This window comes from Poecilia mexicana, unplaced genomic scaffold, assembly GCF_051168715.1.
Source record: "Poecilia mexicana isolate PSO_F unplaced genomic scaffold, ASM5116871v1 scaffold_11, whole genome shotgun sequence".
In the NCBI taxonomy this organism is placed as follows: Eukaryota; Metazoa; Chordata; class Actinopteri; order Cyprinodontiformes; family Poeciliidae; genus Poecilia; species Poecilia mexicana.
In genome coordinates, this window is record NW_028263380.1 from 8,101,925 (window position 1) to 8,118,382 (window position 16,458).

Genomic DNA, 16,458 nt, shown 5'->3' on the forward strand with positions numbered 1-16,458 from the left:
ATAAATCTGCTCAAGTCCATATTTAAAATTACAGTAACAGAACCTTGTACCTGACTTTGAACATTTGTACAATGGGATTTCGGGGGTTATATGTTTTCGCTGTCAGTAGAGAGATGAGCCTGAAAAGCCATACGGATTTAGATGGGAAAATACAGAGTCCAGGCTGTACACAGATGCATCCATCTCCCCTCCAAACTTCCTCTAGCCACGTCTCTCATCCGTCTCCCGGCTTTCCTTGAAGTGTCTGATACTCCCTGATCCCTCCTAGTTTAGTCTCATATATAGTGAATGGGTACTGAATGGCACATTATTCCATTTTACAGACAATGTGGAGTGTCATCAGTTCTGTATGAGTTTCCCTTCACACCTCAACAGCTTCCACACAGCAATTGGCCCTGCACAGCCCTGTGCTGTGCTGTCTGAGTAGGAAAAGATAATAATTATCTCATCTAGGTTAGAACTTAAATAAAGAAAATATTAACAGCCCATTTAAACAGACACCGGCACATTTCAAGGTAAATTTTGATATACTATTTAAATGCATCTCTACATTAGATTTTTTTTTAAACTTCCTTAAATCTGATTTTACCAACAGGAAATGTAGGAAATGTCCTACTCTAACGAATACATACTATGATGTAATATTTCAATTTCATAAGTCCCTTTTAGATCATAGCTTTATAATAAACGTGACCACAAACTCCCCTATATTGATCGGGAGGATCTGATTTGTCCATTCAGATATTACAAGTCAATCAGTCAACATTACAGGCCATCCTTTGACAACCCACTCTAAGGATTGTAGTTAACTATAAAGGAGCATAGTTTGTCTTGCATCATCCACTGGAGCAATACTTGTAAGGGATTTCCCTTAGGAATTTTTAAAATGACCAACTCCATGCAATCATCATCCAGGCATGTTAATATCTGCATCGAATTCAATAAGGAATGTATTTCTCAGTTCAGATGTAGCCTGGAATATTACGTGGTGCATCAACTCTCGCGGAGCGCGGCAGATTCCTGCTACGTCCCCAGCTGTCTTCACCTTGTAATGCATCGCTTCGTCACACTCGTTCCGCAACAATTTGCTTCCACTTGTAGTTTTGTACAGGTTTTAACTTCCTCTCAACGTGGATTCAACATTAGTCAGGACTTCGACCTGTGTTGGGACCTTTTGATTAATTTGAAAGTGTCGAGAACATGTGTAGATCATGGAATGATTTTACCAGTCGGCAATAGAAATATTACCTGTGACAGATGAAGAGAATAATACTGATTATTTCTTCATTATGGCTCGTTGTAGTGTATGGGCTATAGACTGTCATCAAAGTTGATGTTTAACAATCTAGAATAAAAGGCACATGAAGAGATTTGAGCTAGTTTAACAAGGGCCAAATTGTGACTGCTGAATGACTGAATCAGAGCCTTCCCCGAATGTCAGCCCTTGTGGGGTGTTTCCAAGCCACAGTGGTGAATATCTATCAAAACCAGCCTAAAAAGGAACACAATTGAAGCAGCAAGAAGATCCAAGTCTCGCTGATGCCAATGGAGAGCAAAGGCTGGCTGGCTGGCTTTGGTGATTTCATCCAAAAGACTACCTACTGGAGCTGAGATTGGTGCAAAAGTCATTACTGGTTCTGATAAGAGTGCACTAGAATACACTGTGCATTACAGTTTGTTACATATTAGACTGCAAAACTGTCCACCAGTCATGGTACACATGGTACACTCCTATCTTCTGCCTCCTAACACCGCAACAATGAGCATGTTGTTCACAAAACTGGGCCATGGTGTAATGTAAGGTGTCCTTTTTTTGTAAAGTCCCTTGAGAAAACGTTCATTGTGAATCTGCGTACCATAAATGGTGAATTCAGTTGTCCTGGTTTAATGAATCATGGGTAGCAAAATATCTGTGTCACTTGCCTGGAAATACATGGCAAGTGACCAGGAGACACCACGAGAAGAATGCAAGTTGGAAGAGAAGATGTGATACTTTGGACAATATTCTGACAAGCCCTGATTTCCATAAATATCTGTGATGCATACCACCTACATAAGCATTGTTGCTGGCTGCAAACACACTTTCAAGAAAAGAACATTCCCTAACAGGCCGTGGCCTCTTTGTGGCAGGGTAATGCACCCCGTCATGAAGCAAAGCTAGTTCAGGGTTAGTTTATGGAGCACAGCGGCAGGTTTGAGGTTTTGACTTGACCTCCAAATTCCCTGGGTCTCTGTCCAATCAAACATCCCTGGGGTGTGATGAAGAAAGAAATCTAATCAATGGAAGGCCCACCTCACAATTTACCAGACTTGGAGGATCTGCTGCAAAAATCTTTGTGCCAGATACCACAGCATACCTTCAGGGAGTCCATGCTGTGATGGATTAGGGCTGTTTTTAATAAGCGGTTCAACTCCAGGGAGGTAGATGTTGCGTTATGACTTATAAGAAAATGTAGCTGGTGGTTAACATATTCTCCAAAAACCTGTGTAAATATCTCATTTATACTTTATAAAATACATTCTTGCTTCTTTTAATTAATGTCAAGCAGATATAATTCTTGTAACAAAAAGTCAGTTTTTGGCATTGTGCAGTCTCACTAATCAGAAGCGATCAGAGTTGCCAGCTTTGTCCAGTCCATATGTAGTGAACAGAAGGCATTGATTGAACTGCTGCTTGACAAAGCAGAAACTGCTTATTGAGCTAATGCACCTGTGTGTTGGGATCGATCTCGCAATGTCACTTCCAAAGACATGGCAGGAAGAAGTAGAGCAACTCAAAACCATAGGGAATAGATTGAGGACTCAATGTGTAAGAACTAAGGAAACATTAGTAAGTTAGCAGTTACTAGAAGGTGAAAATACGAAATGTTATAAGCTTTAATTAGACTAGATCATCAAATTTAGTTATGCATGGTTTTTGTGCTTTGAATGAGAAATAAATCAAAATAAACTGAAGATTTTAACACAGCACTGCAGTAAAACATCTGTTTCCCAGTAACAGTCAGATGCTCCACACACCTTTATTATGCACAAGCCGCTGGTTAAAGAGTACGGACATTTTGGACATTGTGCTCATTTTCCTATGTGACTGACTGTAGTCATTTGAAATATTGTTACATAAGTAACAGTATTTCTATTATCACCTATGCAGTATCATGTTGATAAACACAATTTCAAACTATGACTAAAGTTTACTCCCAAGAAGACTTCTTTATGAAAACATTTTATGCTCTATCTTTTATATTACAGTAATGTCTGGACTACAAGCCATTTAATTTTTTTTTCGCATACTTTGAACACTGTCTTAAACAAGGATACAGATCTGCATCAATGACTTTTTCCACAATTCACCACTTGGTGCAGATGCACAAACATTTCTAACTTTACCCCCAGAGTACATCACAGCGGTAACTCACTTAATCAATAAAAAAATCTGTACCTGAGTATCAACTCTGACCTGAACACACCTACATACAGACACTGAACTTTGGTCATTCTTCTTTATTTTTGATGAAAATAAAATTAAACACATCTCGCTATTGGGGAGCTAACATCACGCTGATGAGTTATAGGCGGTTCACTTTGGAGTGATTTCCTCCTGCTGCCCCTTGTTCAGAGAGTTATGTCAGGTTTTGATCACTTCAATTGGAAAAATGTTCCCTGATTTTAAAACTTTTGCTGAAATGGCTCTTGTAATTCCACTACATAATATGGCAGCAGAGTGTGGATTTAACCTCCAGATCAACATTCAAACCTTGAAACACTTTGCACACAGGCAGGTGCGCCATTCATGTCCATGTTGATAATTTAAGTATGATTGTTTCATTTCATTGTTTGTCTGTAGTTATTGGGGCCACAGTCAGTAGTTTTTCTTTGAAAAAGGTACATGTATCCATCTGTTTGATGTATGATATCACAACGTGGATTCTCTGTCCAGCTTGCTGAATATTAAACCAAATAAAAATGAAATGCAATTTAATATGTCACAACATTTTTAAAAAAATTAGAAGTAGAACAGATCAGGATAGTTTTTATTTCCTTTTGTAATCTGGCTGTCAAAATGACAGACAACAAAAAAGTCTAATGCAACCTTTGCATGGAAGGCTTCAATATATTCTATATACAGGTAGGGCTGGGCGATATGGACTTGGGAATTTACTGATATTTTGTGGTACGATTGTGATAAAGATTACAATAACAAACAAAGGATGGTAGTACTGCACAGCATCCATAATGCCTCAAACACAATAAATATTGTTCAAATATTGTTATCGAATAACATACTCATCTGAAATTGACACTACTTAGTTAAGTGTGATTTATGTCACGCAACTGCTCACTGTATATGAATTTAATCATATTTTCAAATGTGCTGATATTTAATGATGCTCTGATGGAACAAAAAGGGGGTAAAAGCAAAATTACATTTCTGCTTATACAGTCAGTTTAAAAAAATTAACATCAATAACTGAAACTTATAATTACAAATCAAACTTCTTATCATGGTAATTTTTTCATAACAAATGATAAACTATATGGTAAATTTCGACCCACTGTTTACAGATACTGTTCGGCAAAAGCTTTTATGGCTTGTATTTGTGTATGTTACCAGTATGTATTTTTTTTAAACAAATATAAAAAGTATAAAAACATCCTGTATATATAATATTTATGCTGCTAATGGGAAAACAGAAATGATTTAACCCATTCATCCCACTAATGTAGCCTCAGAGTTCTTTTTGTGAGCTGTGTTTTCTTTTCAAGATAACTAAATCTTGAAACTGTTTTGTTCCAGTTGATGTGATGCTTATCATGTAAAGGAGTTTTTCTTTTCTTTTTATTTTATATATGTTTTGTATTGGAACTGAGTTTGAAATTCTGTTGCATTGACTAGATAAGGCTCAGAGTTGAAGCAAGATGGACTTATTGTTTTCCCTTTCTTTCTGTCTTTGCTACAACCTCCATCTGCCAGGAAATTTTCTGTTGAAATTTAATTACAACAAGAGACAATGAACTTCTAGAACTTTCACATTAAAATCTGCTTTGATGACTTTTCTTAGTAATGTAAATAAAATACATATTTACCATCTTTATTTTGCAGCATCGGCTTTTTAAAAATATTTATAATGGTTTGGGCAATGAAAAAGTTTCTACAAAGGTCTACAACCTTCACCCCTTTTTCTGGGAAAGACATTGATAAATAGAGGGACAGACTTGAAAATACCTGGGAAGACAATATGAGGCTTACGGAGGTCGAGAAGCCTTCCCACAGGAGAAAAGCTCCATTGTGCCTCCCTCCTCCCTGTGCTCCGTTTTAAGCACCACAAATGGGAGGCAATGAGGATGACACAAGAAAGAATGAAATATTATAGCCTGATAAGGTAGCTGATGGATGACATGATGGATGGCACAGCAACTCATTTCTTACAGTGTGTGTTTAGAAACGGCTTGCAAGCTCTTGTGTGCATCTGTGTGCCTCTTCCTTTGGCCCATGTGAGGTAGAGCGAGTTGCAATGATGTACAAGAGCATCATTTGCCACTTCAGCAGTGGCATTGCTTATAGGATTCAGACCCCAGGGACAGGCCAAGTCCCCCATTGCTGTGAAATATGAGCCTGCTGTAAAGAGCGCCTCAAGGTTGCCGTTGTTGGGTTAGACACGAGGAGTTGGGGACCAATCGGATGACAGAGGACACTGTCCCCGGAAAGAATGAGCCTTGAGCCTAATTCATTGTTCAAGCTAATAAATAGAAACTGGTTTGCAAAATTATACATGTGCAAGACCATTTAAGTATTCCCTCTTTAGTGTTTTACAAACTTTAATTTAATACAATGAAATAAGTTGCTGCTCTCTCAACAATTTCTTGCCTTATGTCTTCATGAATGTCTTATCATATTGATGCCATAGTTTTCAACTAAACATGCACCAGTTTCCAAGATTGAGGCATACCAGTGTTTAAGTAAAACACAATGTTCTTATGATTTGGTTTAAAACATTTTAGTAAGATGGTAGTGAAAGTGTCAGTGACCAGTTTTCTGTGTGGAGGATAGATTACCACACTCATTTTATATTTCCAGCAGTGAAAAACTAAAAAGCTATCAGTCAATATGTCTATTTTTTTTAAAAGTTCTGTGTGAGAATATCATCCTGCACTATTAGCACATTCACTTAAAAGCCACTGTTAAAATTTATCAGTTCTTTTTTTCTGACTTTAGCTTATTAGATCATGTTTTTTTTTTTTTTTTGTAGACACAATCAAAAGTGTTTTCATTTCTCAAGCTTACACTGTGAAAATCGTACAGCAGCCCATTCCTTATTTGCGGCAACAAAAAAATACCTGCTGCTCCTCGTGACGAGCATTTTTTATGTTTCTAAACTTCTCATTGTTTAATTGTTCTTTTTGCTTGGTTTTATTGGGCTTCATTTTCTTTTGGAGCTTTTTCTTCAGACAATCAGAAATTCTTTATTAGTAAGAACAGTCAGTCTAGTCACAAAAATAAACTCTGCATGTGGTTACCCTGGCAGATTTTCGTGGATGGAAAAAATTGCATCACACAAGCCTTTCATTTGCGCGGTCCCGACTAAAGAAACCTCAACCGTACGATCTCAAGCAGGAAATATGATGGCACACAAACAGAAAGCCACAAGTGCCCATATTCTGAATGTTCTCTTCTGAACTGAGATGTAAAAGTCCAAAATTTTATTCCTCATAGTTTTTCATTTCTACGTTACGATGCAGCAAAATCTCAAGGGGAATGGGGACAAATGCTACCTGTGTGCCAGAAGCCTCCCAGTTGCCAAGCTGTAGCGCTCAAGCATTTGTCCCGGCAGCTAATATGCTAATTTGAGTCCTTGTGCATGTGCTAATCTGGTAGTGATGGAACACGGGCCGTAATAAGGTAGCCTTGGCAGATCAAAATAAAGGCTACAGCACAGTGGAGCTTGAAAGTGACAAGTTACTCTATCATTAGAAATCTGATTAGACCAGAGGGAAAGAACCCAAGTACTAACCAGGTGCTTTAAAAGGCAAATCAGTGCTGAGTAATTTAGGGCATCCTTGGTGTGTGAGCAGGTGTTCTGCCTTCAACAGATGATGGAAAACACCTGCTATGAATTCACTAATGGTATAGCTTGCAGCTGGAGTCCTCCACCCCTAGTGAGTCGCTTGTGATTTTTACCCTCTAAAAATCTCATCAGAGTAAGGAGATGTTGTGACTGATTTGCATCCATGTTTGCCAAACAGGTTTACAAGGAACTTATTTCAAAACTGCAAACCACTTACATATATTAAATGGTAAATTTCAAATTTCCTGAAAAAAGTTATGTCTGCAGAAGTTTAACACTGTAACTAGACGAGTTTGCTGTTGGAGATATTGTGCAACTCTTTTTATTATTATTATTATTATTATTATTATTATTTTTACCATTAATCTGATGTATATCATGTACAATTTAGCTGAAAAAAGTAGTCAAATGAAGGAAAACAGCAACTGTAACCTGACTGCACACAGGTGAAAATCTTTAATGCATTTACCAAATGGTCTTTAAATATGGCATTCATAATGTTCAACTTCAATAGATTTAATTTTCAAACCACAATAGCCCTGCAGTGAATAGAAGTAACTTAGAGTAAGGTTGTTTTACTTCGTCCTCTCATGTTCAGGAATAGTTTTGGGAGGGTCACTTTTGTCTGTCATTTTATAGGTTATATGTAATACAATCATAAAATTTGATTGCTTGAACAAAAGTGGATGTATTTTTTTCGTGGGTGTGGAAACCAATTTGCAGTAAGACATCAGATGACAAAGGGATTCAAAGAACTCGGGAACATAAAGACCTGATCAGGACAGGCCCAGGTGCATTCCTAATTATGATGCTTTCTACCTCCCATTAAATATGAAGAAATGGAAGAAAATAAGTAGTTCTTCGGTTCCTTGTGACAGTAACTGTTTCTGGCCAAGTCTATGTACTCTGAGTACATAATTATGTCACATGTTACTTCTGGTTGGTTATTAGTTATTATCTGAATTTCAGGAACAAAACAATCTAGCTTTGAATTTCTTTTATATGTGGGTTTTGAAGGGAACTGTAATTAATCACGTCTTTAGATAATACTTGAATACCAGAATTAGATGAGGTTCTGTTGAACTTCCTCATTTGCACAAATAACTGATTGCAAGAGCATTAACTCCCACGTTGCATTTGCAAAAAAATCAATTTATATAGTTGGAAGAGACTTCCAAATTGAAGTGTAACATTTTATCTTTTGCAACACATCATTTTATCACCATTTTCACTGTAGAGGAGGCTGCTACAAGGGTCACAAATGTGACAACTAGATGGTGGTGTTTTTTTATTTTTTTTGTTTTTTTGCTTGCTCGTTTCTTGCTTCGTATTTTCACTGTGTCATAAACCTTAAGGTATTTTTTTTATACTCAGCACATTTTGTGTTCTTTCCTTTCTCCTCCAGCTCTGCCCAGTTACACTTGTGGTAATCCTGGCCAGCTGCTGAATGGCTATCAACAGGGGTCCACTTTCAATATTGGGGATAAAATCCGCTACAGCTGTAGCCCTGGCTATGTGCTGGAGGGTCACACCACTCTCTCCTGCCTCGCCACTTCAACTGGGACGGCTGCTTGGGATTTCCCCCTTCCTTACTGCAGAGGTAAGTAGCAAGGAATACATGAAGGCGTACAACTAAAACTAAACTTTGTAAATATTGCTGGTTCTTCTTTTTTTTTCTTTCTTTTTTTTTACAGTTTCATAACACTGAACATAATTTGATTGTTTTTTTTATTATCAAAACCATTATTAAAAAAAAGCTGGTCATAATACAAAAAAGTCTTGAAATATTTATTTTTTTGTAGCAATTGACATAATTGCTGATTATCTCTTAACTCTTACAAGCAAAATACTTTAGTCCACTTATAAACACACACACACAATCAGCCCAGCTTTCCTTTTTTGCTGATGGAATTAATCGTCCCACCCACCCACACACATTTATGTGTATTTACAATGTTTGCTGTGTTCACACTGATATCTTATTTACGGTGGCAGGACCTCATGTGTTTGCTCCCAGTCAGGTGCTTGTGCCAATTGTCCTTCCCTCAGAGCTAGCAAGCACCCCTGCTGCAATGACACCTGCCAGTGTGCGTTGTCTGACCCAGATTGACACGGTTTTCAGATTTGAAAAAGAAAAAAAACAAAAACAAAAGCAACACTGATTAACATTTTTGCATCATTCATATTTGTACTAAAATTAATTTCCAGAACTGTACCAGATGCAAATGCTAAAAACATGTGAGCTTGCATGTTCATGAATGTCCATTTGTGCTCGTGCGTGCTTGTGTGAGTTCTCTTGTATCCATGTGGCCAATGGTTTATGTTGGTGTGCCTGCTGAGCGGAGCACTGAGACACTATACCATCTGTAGCCAGGCCGGGAGTCAGGAAGCCCACAAAGGCGCACACATGGCTGGGCACCGTGCGCCAGAACTGTCCCCACCCACCCATCACATGCAGGCACATGCACATGACTGGACAATGCGTCCCAGAAGAGACTATTGTTGGTGTTTTCGCTACTTTTTGTGTAATTTTTTTTTTTTTTTAAAGCTCGTATTGAAAAAGCGTCGTTAAAATCAGGGTTCCTACACATTGTTAAAAAGTTTGGAATTTGACTTTTGTATCTTTCTAAGTCTAGCTGTGTGGGAGTAGACTATGTAAAACCGAAAGGTGCTCGCATTTCCAGACTATTTTTCTAGCCATCATATTTGCTATTCTTCCATCCTTCCTTCCCCCGTCTTCTTGTCAGTTGTGGGTTTTGCAGATTCTGTCCAAATTAAAATATCTTGAAGTACATTCATGTAATTAGACTTAAAGAGAACGAGGATCTCTAGAAAAGCATGGAAGCTTTCCACTGGTAGTGTGTCAAAATCTTTTCGCAAAATGACATATGTAACAATGATGTCCTTCTTAAAACGAGTAATAAATAACAAAAACAAGTAGTTTTGGTACTTATTTCCCGTCAGGCATACAAAAAATGTCCTTTTGTAAAGAAAATTCACAAACCCTCGCTGATGTGATTAGGCCACCTTTTCAGCTGAAATTACACACCAACAAGTTTTAGGAACTAGCAATTTTGCTGTGATTAATTGAGGTCCCTTCGAGGCCACATAAAAGTCAACTTGTACACCTGAGTGCACTTTCATAATGCGCAAGTGTATTGTTAATGTCACTCCAATTACAGTGCCTGCCCATATGTGGAGGTGTAAAGCTCCCACTTTAGTTTTTAGCAGGGAGGACATTTTGGCATGGTCACCACTTTGGACTCAGAGTGCCAGCAGTGTTGAGCCAAACATTAAATACAGCCAATGATTGCACAGATAATCTTTTATAAGCTCTTCTCCATGCTCATCAAGTTGTTTTATCTGTATTCAATTAAGATATAAACACGGTTCAGCCACAATCTCTTTTAAAGGAGACTTTGTATGTGTTTTTGTTTTTTCCCCTCTGGGTTTTATTTTCCCCCTTTTAGCTGTGCTGTTTTTACTAGAAAATGACATGTTATGAACCCTGCAATAAGTTCCCAGAAATAATGTTTCTATGAAATAACGTGAAAGGTAATTACTATGAATATTGTCCAGCTAAAAAGCGCAAATCACAGATGCCTCTAGAGGCACTGGCGTCACAGACTTTAGACTATGGGCCCATTTTAGACTTGACTTGGACTCCTGGTCCTACACTATCAACAGGTTTTTTCTTATATTTTTCCTACTGACACAAAAAAGTTTAGTGCCCCTCCCGCTGCTATTTGGAATACATAATAGCAGCAAGACAATTTACAGATTGTAAATGGTCTTGCCTGCACGGTTTTGTAAGTTCTCACATGTTGTTGATTCTTAAATTTAGTTCTCTGTGTTTATGCTTTGTAGGTCAATAGTGCGTCTGAACAACCATTTCTTATTTAATGCCTTTAAAATATTTATGTTTTTTTGCTTGCATGTTTTGCTTTTCTCCTCTTGCAATATCTGGCTTTCAGTGGTGCTCACAGAAATAAATCAGCCCCTTAAACATGATGGAAAACAATGAAAGTGACAGCACTAATATGTGCGTGCTGCTGTTCAGTCATGGGTTACAGTTTGACATACGCATCGACTTGTAGAAGAAAAACAATCGCTCTTATTACACATTTTGGATTTTGAAAAATTTATGTTCAATGGGTCCTACTTGGATTTTATCACTGGATTTTGTTCCTCTTACATATGGTGGCCAATTGCAGCTGGAGAGAGCCGAGGGAGTTGAAGTGTGGAGGCAAAGGGGAGAGTTTAGAGTCAAAAAAAAAAAAAAGAAGCTCCTTTCAAGTGTGAAGAAACATTCTTGTGTAGAATGTCAATATATATCTTTATGCACTTTTCTTTCTACATTCTACTTCCTGTCTCTCCCTCTGCAACAATCACCTGTCATTCCTCATGCCAGCTTTCTCAGTCTTTATTGTCCACCTTCTCTCCACTGGTTTTTTTTTTTTCTTTTTTTCTTTTTTTGGCCCGTCCTCTCATGTCACCTGTCATCCTCTTCATCCCCTGTTCTCTTCCCGCTGTCGGGATTTTCCTCCTGTTGAAAATCACACCCCCAGGTTCCGGTTCGTCCATGCTCGCCCTCCCTCAGGGGGTTTGCCATGGTGACAGGTTGAACGGATGATGGACGGGCTTCTGAGGTCCTCGTCACCTCTTTAAAACATCACACCCACTCGGACGCTCGGACGCCATAATATCTCCCACTGACACATACTTGCACAGGACATAACCGTGGCAAAGTGTTAAAAAATACAACTGATGTCCCCTGTCTCTTTCCTTTTAAGTACAACAGTACTAATCTTCACACGTTTTAGTTGCAACGAACATTCTCAGCACAATATGAGCAACTGTCTAGCAGTGTATTGCTGCAAAAATAGTCAGAGCCTGTGTCTAAGATATGCTTCAAATATTAGGTGGGCCCTCCATGGACGAGACTAGTTGGTCTGGGATTTTGAAATTTTGTGTACAAACATAAATAAAAAAAAAAAAAGAAGCCTTTATTATTATTATTTTTTTAAATAACCAAAGTTTAATTCCTTCTTTGTGTCCACCCACTTGGAGAATAAATCTGTTTCTGATTCTGAACTGAGATCTGGGGAATTGGGGAATAAATTCAACACCTCAAACTCACTCCTTGTACATTTTTGTTTTGTGTCGGGGCAAATTATGCTGCTGAAATAGGCCGTAGCAGTCAATAAAAACTGGCATGAAAGGGAGTACATGATCTGGAACAGTGTTTTTTTTTTTTTTTTTGGTTGATTTTGACCACTGCACACTCAGAACAACCCCACAGGTGATGCAGTTTTAGAGTTGCTCTGATGCAGTATTAGTTTTCAAAGCTTCCTGAGATCTGTAGACTTACATATTTATTCAGCTTTTAACACATCGGCTTTGAGGACGCATTCAGTATTGTTCCAACGTGTAAGATATCATGAGCATTATCTCAGCACCACATTAAATGAGTGGCTTATTATTTAACTATATGCTTTAAGCTGAGTCGTTTTGATTAACTAAATCCTGCATTAGTCTGAATTGAATCATGTCCCTCCTTGTTGCGTTACTTTGCATCATGCCTTAAACCTTTCTTCTTGCTGGCTGTAAAACCATTGTAAGGCATTTTGAAACCGTAAAACTGCTGCATTTTGCCCTCTGGCAGACTGGTAGACAATAGAAAGGTATTCTGTAATTCACTGCAGTATTTTATGGTGGTGAATAAAACAATGCTGTTTGGGTTGCAGCAGATTGCTGTGTGTTCAGTGAACACACATATTTTTTTTTTAATTTTATTTTTTTAATCCACACGATGTTACTTAAAAACTTCCAGAAGCAAGTTTTCACTGAGTTACAGTCTGGTTGAATAAAGCTGAGGAATACAATGTGCTGGGAGACTGAGGGTGGGCAGCTTGGATGGCATAGCCTAGAGCTGAACCACATGAAACAACACAACCACAGCTCCTAATGTGTTCTCTCTTGAATAACAATATGCATTATTTACAGCTGCAAGAAAGAGTCTGCTCTGTTTTTGTTTTTTTTTCTTTAACCATCTACATTGGAATCTCTAACTGGACATACTAGTGGTGTTTGAAGCTAACATCCTTCCTCGCATGTGACGAGTCAGTGAGTTTTCTGCTGCTTGTTGTGGATCTCTGAATGAAAGTTGTATAAGTGTTGAGGGCTACCACGCAATCTGCTAGAAACGACAAGATGCAAAGGAGATTTTTCAGAGTGGAGGCTCTGAAAAAGACACTGCTGACCAATAAATTGCACTGATTCTCATGGGGAAATGGAATACTCTGTCAACTTGGCCTCCTCCAAAAAAGTTTTAAACATAACGTATTTGTTCTCTAAATGCTAACAGTCTTATTTAGAGCTGTAAAGACTTGTGGGTTGACACTATCTGAAAAGTTAATCCCTTTTAGTCTCGTGTTAATACGGTATTTTTCCCGCTCTGCAACAGCCAGCTCATTTAGGCATTGCAGAGTCCTAACTAAAGGTGAACTTTTAGCCGCATTAAAGCTGCAGCTTGCGTTTATTGACCTTTTTACTCTCCCTGCTCTGATGCTCTCATTTTTCTGAACATCAGCAGTTATCTCTGCAGTTCATCTTTGGATCTTCATTGCACTATAACGGTAGTGTGTTGAGACTTTCCTAACTTTCTTTTTCTTTACAGCTGATGATGGATGTGGAGGGACACTGCGGGGCCAGAGCGGGGTGATCACCACCCCCAATTACCCAGCCGAGTACAACAACAATGCTGACTGCACCTGGACTGTGCTGGCCGAGCCCGGAGACACCATCGCCTTGGTTTTCTCTGACTTTCAGTTGGAGGACGACTACGACCTGCTGGAGGTCAGCGGTACAGACGGACCTTCACAGTGGTAAGTGTTCTGCCAGCAGTGTTTTAATCACGGAAGGAGCTGAATAGTGTAAAAAAAAAAAAAAAAAAAATAAACGATCCTGTAGCATCTGCTTGCACATGGGCACCCTGTGTGAGCACGAGCAATGCTCGGAGGTGGGTGGGTGTTAAATAGGTTCTGCTAAGCCGGATTGTCGCAGTGTCAAGTGTTGTGAGTTGTCTTTAAAACGAAATCAACAGATAACAGTAATTTGTTTGATAGGCACTTCCTAGCTTTCAAACTCCTTTGTGGCGTATCATATGTTTGGTGTTTCTAATGTGTAATTTGAACACTCCATCTCGGTTGCACACTCATTCTCTCAATTACCGAGTCTCGCACAAACACACATGCTCAACTCCAATGATGAAGAGGCCGGGTATCCTGGCGTCAGTGTGGGTCTCTCACCATCTGTGGCAGCTCCTCCTCTTTCTGACAACTCTCTCAGCTCAGGAAGTAATTAGTGAGCTCAATTACCACCAGCAGCCTTATAGTGGTGTTTCATACACACTACTCTTTGCTTTCACAGTAACACACTATAGTTCATATGGGAATGTGCACAGTAATAACTCTACACTGTCGCCTGTAACCTTAACCCATATAAAAAAAATAAAAACAAAAAACAAACACCCTGGTGAAATATTGGTGTATGAATCCCTTCTGATGGACATCGAAAACCAGTGTCCCAACTTTTACTTTGGTATAATCTGTTTAAAGACTCTTATAAGGCTAGCAGTAGAGATAAAGAGACAGTGAAAGAGACTTTGAAGTCACAGCCACAGGCAGCAGTTTGCAGAACAATACTCCCAGTACCACAAACTGAGCTGTTAAACACAAAGGAAAAGAAAAAGGGAAGCAAAGATAACTGTTTACAAAAGACGTTCATATACAGTACCTTCCAAATGCATCAACGACTATTAAAAGTAATTCAGTGAATTTGATTTATGATGATGACTAGTTCAATGGAAGAGTTTTGTTCTTGAGAAACTCGATTATAAATTAACCACTAATGTTCCCATTAACTTGAAAAGACAAATTTCTTGAAAAAGTTTGCTTTTTAAAAGAAAAATGAGGGGCTGAACAACTCTAATTACTAAGCAGTTCATGCAACACTGAAGTAAAAAAAACCCACAAGCTCAGATGTGCTTTCTGCTAAAGCCACACTTTTAGGGCAGAGTGGGACATTACTATCTTGAGTTTCTTTTCTCCATGCTACCTGATTTATTTTTATTTTTTTGTCACATTACACAGATGTTTGTAAACTGGATGCTGTGGACATGGCCAACACATTGGATCCATTGGGTATTTGGAAGTGACCCTTTTGCTCACGTAGAGACTGTAACATCCAGAGCAGCTCTTAAAGTCCAAGCTTCTTTATTTGCTTCTCATTGTAATACCTTGGTGAGTCATAAGCTGCGAAGAACCTCAGTAAATTGGCCTATGTATGTGGTCCTGATTTATTTTTTGGTAGAAAAAAAAAAAAATGAGTCGTTGGAGATGCTGGAACGGTTCCTAGAGCAGCAGTCATCTGCCTCTGCAGCTTTGCCCCCCCAATGTGCAGAGGAATGAACGCTATCTCTGCACTATGACAGGGGTTGACATAATGTCAGCAGAGATGTGGTGAAAGCTTTCAAGGTTCATGAATGCTGGCATATCAGGAATATCTGAATATATGTCCATAACTGTGAGAAATATTGAGGTTTTGCTTGTATAGCTGCTGGAGAAGATAATTTACGGCCCTGAATTCTCCACGACCTAATACAAAAAAAAAAAAAGCTAAACTTGACTGCCTTCAGTTATAATGGGCAGAATTACATTGACTTTTGTCGACAAGTTCAAAACAATGTTTTTATTGTTTCATCTTCGTATATCCCCATGCAATTTACGATTAACATTATTGCAAAGTAATCTGAAGCAGAGGTACAATTAATTGGCTTATTTATCTATCTTGTTTACCAAGGAAATATTAAATACATGTGAGTGAGTCATCTTGAATTACATCCTAAATTGGGGTAAAAGTAATACAGAAAATGTTAAATGTTATCAAGTTTTCTTCTCTTAATTTAAAATATGAGAATCTTCACTGTTGGAATGCTGACAGTGAGGTCGGTGGTGGTTTTTCATGACAGTGAATCATCAAAAGATTGAACAATTTCAAAAACTCCAACGTGAGAGGATATAGGATTTATTTTCCTAGTGTTCGTGCCTGGAGGCACCATTAAATATTTATATTTGAAGCAGAGGTTGCATAACAGCTCTGAGTGGGGAAAATAGGTTGTTGTAAAACTGGGTTTTAGTAAAACTTCAAAAGACATGATTAAGAAGTGAAGCTGTGTAAAACTTGCTTTAACGCCTTATATTCATGATTAGCACAGCTTGCTATGCTAGAGTGGCTATCATTACAAAATAGGAGTCTCAGATTGAACTTTCTTCAGAATTTAGAAAATTTAGCGGAATCCTAACTTTGCTTTAAATTGAAGATGGTAAAGACT

At 38.3% G+C, this 16,458-nt stretch overlaps 1 protein-coding gene across 1 annotated transcript in view; it reads left to right on the plus strand.

Moving 5' to 3' along the window:
- csmd1a (CUB and Sushi multiple domains 1a) overlaps nucleotides 1-16,458 on the plus strand; it is a 115,231-nt gene that overhangs the window by 60,234 nt on the left and 38,539 nt on the right. Inside the window, exons 4-5 of the mRNA XM_088009948.1 lie at nucleotides 8,470-8,664; nucleotides 13,744-13,951. Coding sequence (XP_087866074.1) covers nucleotides 8,470-8,664; nucleotides 13,744-13,951 — 403 coding nt within the window. The remainder of the gene's footprint in view (nucleotides 1-8,469; nucleotides 8,665-13,743; nucleotides 13,952-16,458) is intronic.